At 39.7% G+C, this 16,966-nt stretch overlaps 2 protein-coding genes across 2 annotated transcripts in view; both read left to right on the top strand.

Moving 5' to 3' along the window:
- SELENOT (selenoprotein T) overlaps nt 1–16,966 on the top strand; it is a 28,460-nt gene that overhangs the window by 2,373 nt on the left and 9,121 nt on the right. The window contains exon 2 of the mRNA XM_009284255.2: nt 4,983–4,988. The gene's annotated coding sequence lies outside the window, so the exon portion shown is untranslated. The remainder of the gene's footprint in view (nt 1–4,982; nt 4,989–16,966) is intronic.
- EIF2A (eukaryotic translation initiation factor 2A) lies at nt 2,652–16,246 on the top strand. The gene is made up of 13 exons (XM_009284256.1): nt 2,652–2,749; nt 3,085–3,159; nt 4,674–4,792; nt 5,948–6,047; nt 6,437–6,519; nt 7,887–7,960; nt 8,101–8,245; nt 9,141–9,257; nt 11,545–12,116; nt 13,490–13,606; nt 14,487–14,615; nt 15,594–15,659; nt 15,743–16,246. Exons 1-13 carry the CDS (start codon nt 2,652–2,654, stop codon nt 15,806–15,808), a joined length of 1,761 nt encoding a protein of 586 aa, XP_009282531.1. The 3' UTR covers nt 15,809–16,246.

Raw genomic sequence — 16,966 nt, 5'->3', positions numbered from 1 at the left:
TTTTGTTGCCACGTGGGCACGTTCAGCGCTTGGCCCGGGGCACGGGCGGGCCCGCGGCCGGGCCTTCCCCTGGGGGTGCTGACTCCTTGTCTCGGTCCCTTCCTCGCCTGAGCAGCCGCTGGCCCGCCGCGGGGAGCTGCTCGGGGACGTAAAAGCATGGTTTTTAAAGCTTGCTTGTTCTTTTTCCTGGGTTAATGTGCGGCCGGGTGATAACTGGTGAAACGCTCCCGGAGATGCTGTGCTAGAGGAGACAGGGCGACTGGGTGAGAGCAGGGCGGGCCCGTTCGCCCAGCCGTGCTTCCCCGGGGCTCAGAGCGGATGGTGGCAGCCCCAGGGGCTTGCAGGACGTGGGGACCGGCCTAGCGGGGTCTCTGCAAACTGCTTAACAGCCAGCAGGAGCTTACAGCTGACTGAAGCATCTTCACTGCATTTTGTGGGCTTATCGCTGCATTTTGTGGCGTTTCTTTTAAGAGTCTTTCTTCCTTTTCTCTCTGTTTTACTTTTTAAGTTGTCTGTGATGTGATACGTGTTTTTCCTTTCCTGTGTTTCTAAGCTTTAAATGTCCACATATTTATCCTCACTTGAGTGTGCAGTTGTTCAGGGTGGATTTTGGACTGCTTGCTACTGTCTATAATCTTGTAAATTTGGATGTTAATTTTTCTTGGGAGTCTGACAGGAGATGTGGAGAATAGACTTGAGGCGGGGGTGTGAAGCTGGTGGATCGTATTTAAGGTGTTGTTAAGATGTACCCTTGAGGTATGTTAGGTGTATGGTGTACCCCCAATGAAGTACAGGGCTATAGAGCAAGTGTAGATTTGAAATCTATCAAAATAGTATTTTCCTCAATCTAATAAACTATTGCTTAAAATGTTTTCCATTTGTTAATTTCTAAAGTGCTATGAGAGAGGTGAAGTAAGGATACTTGGTGGTTAAAAGAGCAGCTCTGAAGAGCAGTGGCAGGATGTTTGGTGGCAGACGTTACTGTCATCCAGGTGTTGTGTTGCTGGATCTGTGTGTGGATTCCATTGTGTGGTTCACATGCGGACTGACCCGGCCAAGCGGGAGTGCTGCTTTTCTGCTGTCAGACCTCCCCTGCAACGCTGGCCCTGATGCTTCCTGGAAATAATACAGCTGCAGAACCTGCAGCTTCAGCTAGTACAGATCTTGCTTTCTTGAGTCATGCCTGTCAGTAAAAAATTGTCACCGCATTAGGCATCTTTGGTGTCCCAAGAAAATGCATAAAACACACCTAATGCCTACATACCAACTGCCCGTTTTGTGGTTTAACTTTGAATTCTAATATGCTTGTAATAGAACAACCTGAAAAAAATTTGTTTTATTCACTATGTAACAATTCCAACTGCATGATTTTGCATGAATCTGTCTTTATTTCTTGTTTGTTTTCTAGTGCCGTAAGCATGGCAATGTCTCTGAAAAAAAAGACATATGAAACACATTTTATATTGATATTTCTTTCATGCCTTCTGTTTTCCAAGTTGAACTTCAGTGTTGAAACTAACAATAGGGCAAATCCTGTCTCCTGTCAGCAAAAAAATCAGCCCTACGTAATCTCTCTTTGGCAAATGCTCTTCTTGTGTTTAGGCAGCTAATCCTCGCTTTGGGAATATCTAGGCAGCCCTTTTCAGCTCCGCTGTGCCGGACTCCTGTGCAGCTCTTGCACTGATGGAGGATTTTCAGCTTCTGAGAGTTAGGCTTCATGAAAGTGCCTCCTGTGACAGGGTTGAGAGCTGAGAACCATCTGCCGTTTTAGGACGAGATGTTGTCCCACCCTCCTTCCTTATGCAGGTGTAGCTCTTCTGTAGTTTGAGGTTGTCCTGCAAGATGAAGCCAGAATCTTGTTTTGTGGTATCCAGTGAGGGGACAATGGGCAAATGGGCTCAAACTGAAATACAGGAAATTGCACTTAAACATAAGAAAAACTATTTTACTGTGAGACTGAACATGGGCACAGGCTGCCCAGAGAGGCTGCGGATCTCCATCCCTGGGGATGCTCACTTCTCAGCCGGGCATAGCCCTGCAGCCTGGTATCGCTGGCCCTGCTGGAGCAGGGGAGGGGTGGGGGCTCCCTGGGTGCCCCTGCCTCAGCCCCTCTGCCATGCACCTGGTTTGCCCCTGTCCCGCCCTGCCCCGCTGCCCTTGGCAGTGTTTCTGCTCCCTTTGCACAGGCACCAGTGCTCCTGTGGCAGAGGGACAAACCCGTTTGTAAACTGACCCTGCTGGGAAGGCTGCACTGGAAGGGCTGTGCTGGTCGAAGCGGGGAGCAGATTGCATAGCTGTGGGTGTAGGAAGGCTGGGACCGGCGGCAGTTGTCCCACTTTAGTCCTCAGCTCCGGAGAAGTGCTGGCTGGTTGCTGTTTCATCTGCAGAGGTGTACGGCAGACTGGCGCCCCAGTCGTGTGTGCGCTGTGTGTCAGAGCTTATGGTGCTGGGGCCGATAGCTCAGCTCAACTCTGCCCCTTTGCTGCCTCTGTCCTGTGTTTTAATCCTGCGGCTGCCTTGTTACGTTCTGAATTTCCTTTAAACCCTCTCTCTTGTTTACTCTAAAATGCAAGCAGGGGAAAAGTGCATGCAGGTCTCAAGGTTCATAAATTAGAAAAAACTTTTGCTTTGGGTGATTTTCTGAATTTGAAATGAGTAGTTATTTGTTTACTCTTCCAGTGAGAGGATCTGAAGGGCTTTATATGGTGAACGGGCCACCTAGTTTCACAGAGAGCACAGCGTTTCAAAGGTACTGTTATTATTGCTATTTCTGATCTTTTGCACAAAAGAAATAATTTTCTAAAAAGTAAAGGTAGACTCTAGAATTGAAAAATATATAAACATAAGTGAATTTTTTCTTACTGTCAATAGTTCGGAAAATTGATTGTTTTGAAGGCTTTACACTTGCCTGACTTCTCATTGCCCAGGTAAAATCACTGAACAATTGCAGAGTAGATTGCGCTGTTACAAAGTGCTATTTGGGAGCGCAGCAGGAAAATCGGTGTGTTGCTTTTTCTTTTTGTTAAAAATACCTTAACTTATGCAGTACGTTCAATTACTAATGTGCATTTCTTACTTCTTTAGGGACTCTGGAAAAAATTGCAAAGCTGTTGCTTTTAGCAAGGACGGTTCCCTCTTTGCCTGGTGCAATGGAGAAAAGTTGGTGCATTTTATGATATTACTCATTTAGTTTGTATTAAATAAACCAAATCAGTTATGCCCCATTTACTCTTGTCTGTGTAAAGGCTATTGCTGTTAATGAAAATGTTTGCATACATGCTTTAAATGGAGTTTATTTTTGCATTATTTGCAGCAGTGACTTTGTTTCCTGAATATCAGATGAAGTATTTACTGTTTTTCTTATATTTAGTATACACCCATTCCTGTGGAATCTGGATATGCTTTATTTGGGTTTTTTGTTCATACTTCCCAGTACAATAGTACCTGGTTTTCTGGGATCAATCTATTAGTAAAGTTCATAGAAAATGAAGATTCTATGCATCTTACGTACAAACGTCACATGGTTTCTTTTTTTATAGACCAGATGCATTAGAGTTTACTAGAGATCGTCCTTTACATAAGAGTGCGTCATGGGGTTGCTGCTGTAAAGAGGTGATAAGGCTTTTTCTGAAATGTCGGTATTCTTACTAACAGGTTAAAAAAAAAATCTGCAAAAGTATTTAATAATACCATTTAAGTTAGATGTAGGATTCGTTACTTTCACTGTTGTTTCTGGTTCTCCAAAATATCCAGACTCTTCATTTTTCTTTTAAAAAAAAAATTTTTTGTCAATTGGAAAGGTCCATTTCCAGAAAATGTTGGGGGGGGGGAAAATGTTTTTCAAACAACTGGGTTGTATATCCAGGTACCCATACTTTAAATGAGAATACTCCAAATGGCAAATCTTTCCAGTCCTGCCAATACTTTAAATGAGAATACTCCAAATGGCATGGCAGGACTGGAAAGATTTGCCTCTTTGTTTTGGGAGCTGTCCATCTTCCTTCATTTTTGAGGGGGAGCAGCTAGTGAGATGGTGAGGAACAGGCTCCTAATTCACGTTCTGAGAACAACGGTGGCTTGGACGCATCTTGATGTGATCTTTTTTGTTTCTTTGGATTCCATATGTGGCAGATCTTTAATATACAGTGTTCAGAGGTGCTGCCTGACCTTGTTTGTTCAGCCGTCTGACCTTTGTTTTTCATTGTCCATGTCTCCCTGCATCCCCCAAACTCAAAAAGCCCAAATCTTAAATGTTGTATCCTTATAGATATAAGACCTTTAAAAATAGGTGAGATAAATGCGTGTTTTAATTCAGTTAGAATCTTTCTGTTGACTGTTGCTCAACTTCAGCACTGTGGAAGTGTGGATGGACTCTCTATGGATAGAGTATGTCTTGTCTCTGGTTCAGAGTTTAAATGTTGCAGATAAAAATATGTGATATATTTTGACCAGTGCTTTCACTTAGTTTCTGTTTCTGCTTGGGTATCTGGTTTTAAAATGTGTTCTTGCAAAAGTTTAGTAAAAGCAGGAGGGGGGGGAAAAAGCTCTTCTAATTTTGTTACATTGGCCAAATTTGGAACAGATCTAGAAGAGTCAAATATGTGAAGAGATACCTTGGCTATTAATGAACTATTTCAAGCATGTTTTACTGAAATAGCATCTTTTGGTTCCAGAGTAAATATTGTTAATGTCACCAGTGCTGAGTTACTGCGTTCCTTTGATCTTCCAAAGGCAGTTTGCCTTGAATTCTCACCAAAAAATAATGTTCTGGCAACATGGCAGGCCTATACAAGTGAGTATTTTACCAGCTTTAAAAGTACATGGGGTAACTGCATATTTTAATTCAGTTTGCAGGCTTTCATTTAACTGATTTGTCATTGTAGCATATTTATTGGCTAAATGAGCAGTATAGAAAGTGTACAGAAAATTATATGGGTAATCAAGTATATAGTGGAGGAGGGAGGGATGCCATCTTCTGAAAGCATCTGGTATTGACCGTTCTTACAAACACTAAATCAGACTGCACGTACTAACAATTACTCTATTGAATAAATCACGTTTCTAAAAATCGCTAACTGATTTGAGTGCAAAGAGCGTCTTTGAATAATGTGCTGTTCAAGCAGTTTATATTCATGTATAGACAAGGAAAATTGTAAGCTGTCTGAGTACTCATGTCCTCCACTGGGCATGGCCGACTTGAGTGTTCTCCATTGTCCAGAGGGCTTTATTCTCTCCTCTGCCTCTCTATGGAGTTTATGTTCCTGATTTAGGTAGCCTCAGTCTCATCTAAGTTGCATGTCTAAAGTAGACAGTGTAAATGCTTCCCTAGACAGAAAGAGCTGGCCATAAGCCGAGTGTGTGGGAAGTGGTCTGGGACAGGTTGTAGGATAAGACAAGGCAGCACAAGTGACAGAATTGATGCCAACCGTGGACTGTTAGGGAACTGTTAGGAGGCCTGTTTTGAATCACTGGTAGAAATAGACAGGCTGTAGTATTCAGAGTGAGTAGAAGGGTACAGAGAGTTCAAAACCAGCAGAACCGTTTTGTATGGCTTGCAGATAGAGCTGTGACTGCAGCGTGAGGGACAAAACACATTGCATTCTTGTGAGAACAAAATGTAGGAATGGAGAACATATCTTCATTTTTTGCCAGGAGGACAGCTTTTGGTTTTGATTAAAAGATCTGTCCTAGTGTTGGTGGTCCTTGTCTTGTAATGAGAGTAAAAACCCTACACTTCCAAATGTTAGTTCTTTCTGTAGACTGAAAGACTTACGTTAATAGGTAAAGCAATTAGCAGTGTAGAGTTTAGTCCCTCAGGGGGTGGGATGCTTCTTGTTAGAAGTTTATGCATGTTTGATTGCTTGTAGAATCATGAGATGGAATGTCATCGTGGTAAAGCAGATTTAATCCCCAGAGACCACTACTGTAATCCATGTTTTTGTTGCAGCTGCTAAAGATGGCACAGCAGGGGTGCCCAACCTACAACTTCATGATGTGAAAACTGGAAAATGTTTAAAATCTTTCATCCAGAAAAAGATGCAGAACTGGTAAATAACTTTTCCAGATGCTAATTGTTTGCAAAGAAATGTCGTTTTCAAAATTTGGTCCAGGTAAATAGAGCTTTTAGTGTGGTGTTGGCTTTCAAAATATTGCCTGCTACTAGCTGAAGGCAAGTATCTGTGCTTGAAAGTACCTTTGTACGTAGTTACAATTGTTCATGTCTTAATATAAATTCACTATCATTTTGCACCACAGAGAAAGCTGGGGAGACAATAACTAAGTCTAGTTGTATAGTTTTTACTATGCAGATGTCACTTCTCCATTTGAAACATGTATCATGTTTGAACTTGCTTGGCTTTAAAAATGGAGGAAAAAAATCCTAGACTGCTAAAGATGAGCATCATTCAGTGTTTCTAATTTTTGTCTTTAAATGTAGGTGTCCTTGCTGGGCAGATGATGAAAGCATTTGTGCCAGGAATGTAAACAATGAAGTGCACTTCTTTGAAAACAACAACTTTAGTACGCAAGTATTTCTATAAGATAGTTTCATTGCATTCTTTATAGGCATCTTCTTTTGGGTGCTTTTTTTTCCGCTTTCAATTTTTTTCCTCATTTCTTCTTTTGCTTCCTTTTTATTTGAAATATTGCCTACTTTCTATTTGAATTTGGAATTCAGAATCATTATGTTCTAATGAAGTATGTTTTCACTGTCTTGTTTATCTTTTCAGTGACTTATTTAGTATGAAATGCATCTAATTTTCAATTAAAGAGGCCTGATTTTGTATTGTTTCTCATTTAATGAGATCCAGGAAATTGTCAATAGAGAACATGATCTATGATTACTTCTTTGCGTTGTGTGTATTCTGTCAATGAACTATTAAAAATGGCTCATTAGAAAATTTATATTGATGGCAAAAATGAAGTTGTGAAGCTAGAGCATTTTTTTCAAGGAAATTTACTACTAGTGGTAGAATATTTGGAGTCAATAGAGGTCAAAAAGGGAAAGGGGAAGAAAAAAGCAGGAAGATAAAAATTAATTGGAACAAAAATTTAAAGGAATAAAAGAAAACTGCTGGGGGGAGAACAGTGGCGTGTGGTTTTTGTTTTTGGTGTGTTTTGGTTTTTGGTGTTTTGGTTGTTTGGTTGGGTTGTGGTGGGTGGGGGTTTGTTTTTTTTTTTTTTTTTTGAAGCTGCTACAAGAATTATTCTGGGACCTAAAAATACAGCCTATGAGAGATGCAGTTTCCTGAGAATTAGCCCTATTGATGTTAATGAAGCTAATACTAGGGAAGCATGGAATGTCTGTTCCAGCACAAGGTCCGCTGCTCAGCGCAGACTTCCTTGCTGGAATAAGGTTGTGGGTTGCTGCTGTTCATTTACTTTTTAAAGATGCATTTCCTGTAAGTTGTTTGTGTAAACGAGCAATGTTCAGCACAAAACAGGCCTTTATGAACACCTCCTTTCAGGAAGAATGATCCAGTAAAGTTGAGGGGAGAATCCCTGGCTCTGTGTAATGGTGCGTGTTATCTGGATGTGACTGATGCTGCTTCCTCTGAAGTCAGCGCAGATAAGATGAAGAATGCTGTGCTTTGCTTAAAACATGACCTGTGTTCACGTGGGGTTCAGAAGCTTCCTTGCTGTTTGAACTTTCAAATACGAAATACTGGATTTCAGACCTAGGCTCAGTTCAAATTGGTTTTGTAAATAAAAACGTATGATGAAATGGGAAGGTAATGGTTGTTTGCCTACTAAAATAAATCCTTTATCATTATATATACTGTTCTTTATTATCCATGATACAGACCCATAAAAAGGTATAATGAAGTAATCCAGGCTACTAACATAGTTTGTCATTAACGTCATCACATCTGTGACTTTTTTTGCAGATACTATTGCAAATAAACTGCATTTGCAAAAGGTTAATGATTTTGTGTTATCTCCAGGAGCACAGCCGACCAAGGTACTTCTGATGTTGTTTCCAATTTTTTTCTTGGTTTTCTTCAAAAAATTACTGTAATTTTAGTACAATGTACTAGCAGTGAATAGACCCTGTGCTACCAAGAATATAATCTGCAGTAAAATCTCGTGGCTTTGTTTTAGGTTGCTGTGTATGTTCCGGGCAGTAAAGGTGCACCATCATTCGTTAGACTCTATCAGTATCCCAACTTTGGTGGCCCTCAGTCTGCACTAGCCAATAAAAGTTTCTTTAAAGCTGACAAGGTGACAATGCTGTGGAACAAAAGAGGTATAACAGCTGTATATTTAAAGTTTTATATTCCACCCATTTTGGATTTAATTACTTTTACTGTGTGGGTTTTGCATTTAATTTGCGTGTGCAGGTAAATACTGACGATATCCATTTATGCCAATGCAATGTTAAGGCTACAATTCTGATTACCCTGAAGTGCTCATAACTTTCCTGTGTTGACTTCCATGATTTTGTATATTGTAATTGAGAATATTTTACATATTGGTAAATTTTGCAGTTGAATAACAAAATCAAATTGAATTTTGCGTTCTGTGATGATAATGTATGTAGACTGTAAACGTAAGATTATACCAGAGCATAAACTGTTCTTAATCTGTAAAATTGTATATACACAGACGTATCACAATTGGGATGACTTGCACAGTCCTCTGTGTGCTTTGCTGTTAGCAATGAGCTGTTTCAGAATAATTTTGTAAAAACCATTTTACTTTAACCCACATTGATTGGAATACAGGGAAGGTATTACATACACGAAGAAACCACATGTGGGCACACAGTTTTGGATAAAATAGATGTACATACAAAAGCTGTTGATGAAACGTTTTATTCAAGGACTGATCAGGATGCTTGGTTCCTGCCTTAGTCAGATGAATATCTTTTATGGCTGCAAAAGTGTCTTCACCTTCTCATAATTCAACGATGAGTGAATAGACTTGGCTTACACTTTTCATCTGAGAAAGGAAGATAGTCATTCCGTTTGGGTTAACATTTAGGAAAAATGAAATTCAGAAGAGAATGATACCAGCACTGTTACACAAGCAACTAACTAGAATTCATAATCAAACTAATTTCTTTGTTCATGGTAGTTTGTGAAATAGTTTATATCATTTGCAATAATTGTATTGAAATAACTGTATGTCTATTCTCTTAGCCACTGCTGTGCTAGTAATAGCTAGTACAGAAGTTGATAAAACAGGTGCTTCATACTATGGAGAACAAACTCTGCACTACATTGCAACAAATGGAGAAAGTGCAGTCGTACAATTGCGTAAGTAGCCCTCAGGCATTTTTTCATTGTATTATAGCTCTTGATAGTGGGAATTGCTGTTTCACCAGCTTTTGTTTAATGTATGAGGGGTTTTTTTGTTAATGTAATGAAGTAATCTTTTTTTAAAAAAAAAAGTACTCCTAACAAAAAATCCTTCACCAGATTTTTTTTTTTTTAATCTGGAGTAAGGTGGGTTGGTTTTTTTTTTTTCTGAATAGCTGAATTATCTTGTTGTCTTTAGTATACTTGTCATCTTAATGTCAGCGGCAGAGTGCACACACTTTCAGTTAAAATATACAATCTGCTTGGGAGGGTGTTCATGTGCACAGGAAGGGAATTATACCTGTTTACTAAGGAAACACCTGGACAACAGAGCCAGCTTAATGTCTGAGAAACCAAAATAGGCAGGGAAGTATGTTACCAAAGGGAATAATGCTACACGCACTTTTAGACATGCAATTGATGCTGTTACTCCAGAACAGGGGCAGAGTGAGAACATTGTTTTTTAAGTATATTGGAAAATGGAATTCCTATATTTTGTATAGTAAAATGGAAAGAGTTCTAAGACATAAAAATGACATGTTGGGGAGAAGCAAGTTGATGCTCTTAATTTCAGTGTCTTGTTTGAACTGGAAGTCCATTCACTAATTTCCCCTGTAGTGGTATTTTTTCACTGTCTTGAGTTGTTGCTGTTTATGTTAAACACCTGTCTTGTTTGGGATTATAGAGGCTAGTTTGTTGTGAATATTTCAAAACACCAGGGACAGGGTAATGTAGGCTATGCTTAAGTGACTGTAGAGAGACTGAATATATTCTCTTCAATACTAGTGCTCATTGGGAGAACATCTGCAGTTTGTCTTCTGTAGCAAAACTTCTGGTAGCAAGTACTGTGCCCCATTTCCCTTTGTTGCTAACTTCACTGGGGAAAAATAATCAAGATTACAACTCAGTATCTAGAATTTCTCTGGGAGCACTTTCCTGGATTGGGAACACTAGTTGTTTAATTACATACTTATTAAAACCGTCTTTGCCCTTTGAAATGCATCTTTATTAAACAGGAAGCTTATAATTAATTTTCATTTAATTTAGCTATTCCTTTTCAAGGAAAAAAAAAAACAAACTGATGTCTGTCTCGTAAAACTGTTTTTTCCAACAAAAGCAAGTGGTGGACACTTGGAGTGAGTGGTGCCTCATTTCCTATGGATTTGCATCTTCTGGTTACTTTTGAGGTCCAATTTTGAAGCTTTTTTCACACTAGCATTTGTAGAGGGTTTTTCATTTTTTACTAATAACCTGCTCATGCTGCAGCCTTTGCCTTAGCTGTTGAAGCCCGTATAAAGCTGCCCGCATCTCTCCAGCTGTCTACTGTCATGAAATGTGCAGGAACGTAATTTTTTTTCAGATCTCTGTCTCTATAGCTGCATTTGGTTAATGTAATCTAAAAAGTTTTAAAGGGAAAAACACAGACAGTGTGATTGCACAGCCTAGTTTCTAAAGATAATGAGGCTTTAGAATAACAACAGGAATTAACAATTTAAATAGTTTGATATTTTGGGTCAACGTCTGGATTTAAGAATTGTCAGTAATGCATGTGGCATTTATCTGAAATACCATATGATAAAAACTTATAATGAGCTATGTTTTTTACTTACCCCTGTATATTTTACATGAGTTTCCATCACTTAATTCATCATTCTTCAGTATCTCCTAATGTTCTAACACCCAGAATAGCTTCTAACAATATCAAGTTTTAATCGTTATGTGTAAAACCATTTTTTGTGTGTGCTCTCACTTTAAAATCTGTCTTATAAAATACCGTGCATGAGCACGGTCCAAAGATAACTTAGATCAATATTTTGCTGAGCTATGCAATATTTCTTAGATTCAAAAAAAAGGAACTAGCATCCAGCTGGTATAAAACTCCTGTTTTTGCAGGTTTCCAGTGGGACAGTTTGAGAAGGTCCTGAGAGATCATACTTGAATAACGAGGAAAAAAAATAAAGGAATTTTTTTTACATGAAAAAAAATATGCTTACTGTTTAAGTGCTGATGCTGACCCTACAGAGGTAATTTGGAATGGCTGCAGTTATTGTTGCAAACCTTAACTAAAATTATCAAAAGATAAAATGTTGTTTCTACCTCTATTGTTAGCAGTATTCATTTTCACTGTCAATAATTAGATCACGGCATTTTAGCAAAGCATGAAGTTAAGAATCGCTATTGATTTTATTTTTGCTTGCACTGAAAAGAGATAATCTAACAGCTGCATATTTTCCTTTTCCTTTAGCAAAAAATGGTCCTATTTATGATGTTATTTGGAACCCCAATTCTGTCGAGTTCTGTGCTGTGTATGGTTTTATGCCTGCCAAAGCAACAGTTTTTAATCTGAAATGTGACCCTGTGTTTGATTTTGGAACCGGTCCTCGCAATGCTGCCTACTACAGCCCCCATGGACACATCCTAGTGCTAGCAGGATTTGGAAATCTCAGGGGACAGATGGAAGTGTGGGACGTTAAAAACTACAAACTCATTTCCAAACCAGTAGCCTCGGATTCCACATACTTTGCTTGGTGTCCTGATGGGGAACATATTGTAACAGCTACATGTGCTCCCAGGCTACGAGTCAGTAATGGTTACAAGATATGGCACTACACTGGCTCTCTATTACACAGCTACGAAGTTCCATCAAATGAAGAAATGTGGCAAGTTTCCTGGCAGCCCTTCTTGGATGGGGTGTTCCCAGTGAAAGCAGTAAAATACCAGGCAGTTCCAAGTGAATTGCCCAGTGCCGAGCCAAAGCCTGCTCAAGCGTACAGACCTCCAGCCCTGAGAAACAAACCTGTAACAAGTTCCAAGCTTGTAAGTAGACAGTTTCATATATGAACGAAATTGTTCTGTTTCATTGCTTTGCCCATCTTTGAAGCTTGGCCTGAAATATGTGTATATATTTAATGAGAAACGTTAGAAGAATAATCAGACTGACAGTAGTATTGTGGGTTTTTTGAGAGGTTTTCTTGATAATCCTCTTTGACATTTTGCTCACTGTGGGCAAGAATGTATGCTAGAAAACTGAAATTTCTTTGGTCCAAATACTCTCCTTTTACGAAGTCATTTGCAAACTTTAAAAACACTCTCTACAACATGCACTGGAACAATAAACTGCAAATTTGGTTTATAGTGAAATTGGGTACTCTAGTTAAGATAGAAGCCTCTGATTTGGGTGACCCGACTTACCAGTCTAAACCCAGCTAGACAGGTGGTTGACTGTCCTCCCAACAGCTTTTTTTTTTTTTTTGCAAGTTTACTTGCTAGAGAGAGATTCGATTGTTAGCAAGTCAGCTGCAGTTTAAACAGGTTTCAGTATAGTGACCTACTTGTCTAATTAGTTTCTTTTCTGCAAATTTTCAAAGTAGGCTGCGTAGCAACTAATTGCATTTAACAGTTGCACCCCTGATGTTTAAGTCTTGGAGAGCTTTGATTTTGAGCCTTGTGCTTTTGAAGGAAAGACTGCTGCTTGGCTTGTGAGGAATCTATTAATCATACTAAAATCATACTAATGTCTGATTTGGCAAATTATCAAAAAGCAGAGGTAGTAGAGAAAAGATGTGTTAAATAAAATAATTCTGCTTACTTATATGGGCAAGAAATCTTGTCATATGCGTTAAAACAATCCAGCTCCTCAATTAAGAATTATCTTAAAAAACCAAAAGACTAAACACCCCCCCACACCTTTTCACCTCCCATCTAACATCCCCCACCCCCCCCAAGAAACACCACCCCATCTCCCCTCCCAGCAACCCATTTTTCCTTTCTTGTCACTAGGAGTCCGAATTAAAAAGTTGTCAACAAAAGCAAAATGCCAAGCTTCAGTCATTTTGTGCTGTTTTATTCCTCTTTGATTTTATTTCCCCCCAAGATAGAAAACATGATGATTTTGTTATTTTATCAGAAATCCATGAAATCTTTAGGACATACAGGATAGTCCCATCCAAACTTGAGGAAGGATGAGTTTGAAACCCTTTTCATGCTGTCTTCTGCTACTCGAAAGAGAAAGGGCACATACTTTCCCCCCCTTCTCCCCCCCCTTCCTTTCTTTGTTTTTCCTTCCTCTTACTTTATGGTTCATGTTTGCATATGGTGTTGTCTTAAGTAGGTTTGGAGTTCACTGTTAGGTTTTTTTGTGCCAACATGGAATACAGATTTTGTAACTGTTAATTTTGCATATCCCGCAGCATGAGGACGAGCCACCCCAGAATATGAAACCACAGCTGGGAAGCAGTGATAAGCCACTCTCTAAAACAGCTCTCAAAAATCAGAGGAAACACGAAGCGAAGAAAGCTGCTAAACAGGTACTGGAAAAGTAGTTCTTTCAAGGATAACGTCTTCACAGACAGCACTGATCAGTCTCAGAGCAGTGGCCGTTAGTTGCACTGAGAGCCCTCCACACATTTTGCATGTGCTAAGTTGTGGGGAGGGTGGTAGACTTTTTAATCGGACTAAAGCAGGTACAAAAGGATGACTTAAAAATAACAGCTTCGGTTAGTTGCTGTGAATGTTAGCTGAAATCAATGTTAAGACTAAGTAATTCTGCCCTTTCGCCTTCAGACAATCTGTGTAGTTTGTTCCAGTCTTAGGTGAGAGGTAAGAATGGACTCGCTGCTTTGATGTGTCCCCCCAGCAGGGCAGGGCTGAGGCATATTATCAGGGCAGACCAAAGACAGCCTGTTCTGGGTTATCTCTTTGCTTCCTGTTCTTTGGCCAGGTAGATAAAAATCAGCTTTTGTTATTAGCTTTCCAATTTCTACTAACTTCTGAAGCAATAATTCTTTAAATAATATTTTTTAATTTCTTACACTGGTTTTGAGTCCTTTCTTCAGAGACAATGACCCACCAGTCTACTTTATAAAATATTTGTGTATGTGTTTGTTGTGTCATCCTTACTGATGTTTCCCTATGCTATGTATGGTTGGTGTCTTGAGGAAGTAGAAATTAACAAGAAACAGCATGTGAGTTGTTATAGATAACCTTTTTTCGTGGAAAGCATATATATATATATGTATAGGTAATGCAATACATCAAAGCAAGTCACTTAGAAATTTTGGAGAACACCAGCAAACTAGTGAAAGAAGAAATATTAAATGGATCTCTTGAAATTATTAAAGCCATTTTGCAGTCCCTTTGTAATCGAACATATTTTCTAGATAATGTGTTTATTTTATTTATTTACAGGAGGCCAAAGCTGATGCGAACCAGGAATCTACACAGTCCTCAGCATCACAGAATGCACCACGGAGTGCTGTGCCTGTCGTAACATCAGGAGATCCTGAAGTTGACAAGAAGATAAAGAATTTAAAAAAGGTGAGGGGATTTTTTTGCTAATGAACAGCAGATTAGCTGTAATTAAGCTGTAATTAGCTGTAAGATCTAGTCTGATTGTAAGGTGACTTGAGCTCAGCAGGGTAGCATTTACATAGATGGTAATTTCCTGACTTTGTAAACCAACTTCCTTTGCTTTTCCATCTTGTAAAACAGTAGAGGAGGTCATCACTTGCCCGGACTCCTAAAGATCTTATCAGAGCAGCATCTAGACAGTGTAGAAGCCACTGACAGGTACACGGAAGAGTATTCTAGTCTCCTTTTACGACTACTGTTGCATGTGCACCCAATCCTCACAGCTGAGGGGTAGGGGTACAGCTTAAAGGTGTTTACGTTTAGAAAGCAGCTGTATGGGCTTCTTGTTTATTGGATCTTGGATCTGAAGAGGGAACCATCTATGTGGTTTCTGTTTCTTCCCTAACTTCTAAATGGTATGGGTGCGAAGTTTACTGCCAATCTTGGAAATTCTTGGATTAAGTAATTTCAGAATGGAAGTTGTTTGGTTCAGGCTAGAAAATCTTCTCCCTTTCTGCATAATCCATCAGGGTGCTTTTCTCTAGGCTGCCTCCTACTTTCCGTGGTCCTCCTTTTTGATTAATGTTCCAGGCTTTCTGAGGAAAATGTGTGGTGAAGAGGGATAGTGATAGTGGAGGAGCAATTTCTGAATTTGGATCTAGCCCTTCAGGGAGATAATGCATGGTGTTTGTGTTTCAGAGACTAAGAAGCGCTTCTGTTCTCTAGGTTTTGTTCTTGAAAGAAAAGTCTTTTATTGGTGGGGAATTCTGGAATGAGCATCTGGAGATGCTTAAATGAAATGTGCCTTCCATATTGAGACCTGCCTCCTGGTAAATCAGGCAGTTGCAAGTGCAGGAACTTCTAAGACTGTTTTTTTCTATTCTTGGTTCACCAATATTTTTGTATTAGTGTGGGTTTTTTTGTTTTGTTTTGGTTTTTTTACAGAAACTAAAGGCAATTGAGCAGCTGAAAGAACAAGCAGCTGCTGGCAAACAGCTAGAGAAGAATCAGGTACTTTTAAGTTGTATGCAGTTTATTCAAGTGTCATTTTATAATAAGCTACATCTGTGACATCTTGTACTTTTTTGTTCTAGTTGGAGAAGATTCAGAAAGAAACTGCTCTCCTTCAGGAACTGGAAGACCTAGAACTGGGTCTTTAAAACTTCGTGGAAATCCAATGTGGCATTAACACAAAGTTCATGCAAAATATAATTTGTATTAACTTGAACACAATAAAATGTTTTGGCAAATGACTGAGGATGCAAAAGTCCACAGATTTGCTGCACACGCCTTTTAAAAAGCTTTCCTAAAGATTTGTGCACATGTGAAACTGTAAACAAGTAACAAATACCACATCAGCCAATTCTGCTGCTGTTCAAACCAGAAATGTGCTTATGTTCTTAAAGCATATTGCCTAAAAACCAGAAGCCGCCTGTTGGTTTATCTTTTCCTTGTTTCAGTGTGAGGAGGGAAGGTGATGAGGTTTACCTATTTGATAGCTTTATTATATTTAAAAAGATGTGATCTTTATGCAATAATGGGATGTAGATAAAAATAAAGAGCATTTAATAATAAAAAATACTTCTGTTCTTCTGTTACAAGGGCAGAGTCTTTAAAATAACAAGGCCATTCCGCCATGATCAAAAATAACTGACTGCTAAGGATAAGTGAAGCTTCAGATACTGCAGCTGCTGCGGTGACCCTTGCAAGATTTTTACTCTGTGATGTTTGTTTTCCTTTCTTCCAATTCTCATTTTCCCCTTACCTTTTTCTGGTCCCTTTATTTGTGACCATTAAAAAAAAAAAGAGCTAAGTATGCAGGGGAAAGATGGTAATGGATTCTACGCTGCCTTGTCAAATGCACAAGCTGAAACTGCGATGGCCTGCTGCCATCCCTGTCGAGGGAGGGTTGGGCCCAGCTCTGCGGACTGTCGTTACAGCATCAACCGCTGCCGCCGTCTGCCTCGGTGACGAGCTGGGCAATCAACGGTGTTAACTTCCTCTGTAGTTTTATGCACTTAAATCCAGCCTCGGTGGGATTTTTGGGGTGGACGGTGTCCTGCGACCATCGCATCCAGCAAGCGTGCAGGGCCTGCAGCACTTCCCCCTCACGCGTGAGTAACGTTTACGCATTTGCTTCTGGTGCAGAGTTCCTAGCGGCCGCTTACTGTTGTTTAACGCAAACAGGCTGCATCCTTGTTTATGTAATTAAAAACCAGGCCTTTTCCAAATACTAAATCCTGACTAAAACACGGATTTGGTTTAACGGGCCCTCGCTGCCGCGCCGCCCACGACCGCCGCTCCGCCGGCCGGGAGTG

This window comes from Aptenodytes forsteri, unplaced genomic scaffold, assembly GCF_000699145.1.
Source record: "Aptenodytes forsteri isolate BGI_AS27 unplaced genomic scaffold, ASM69914v1 Scaffold278, whole genome shotgun sequence".
Classification (NCBI taxonomy): domain Eukaryota; kingdom Metazoa; phylum Chordata; class Aves; order Sphenisciformes; family Spheniscidae; genus Aptenodytes; species Aptenodytes forsteri.
This window is presented reverse-complemented; position numbering and strand designations above follow the sequence as displayed.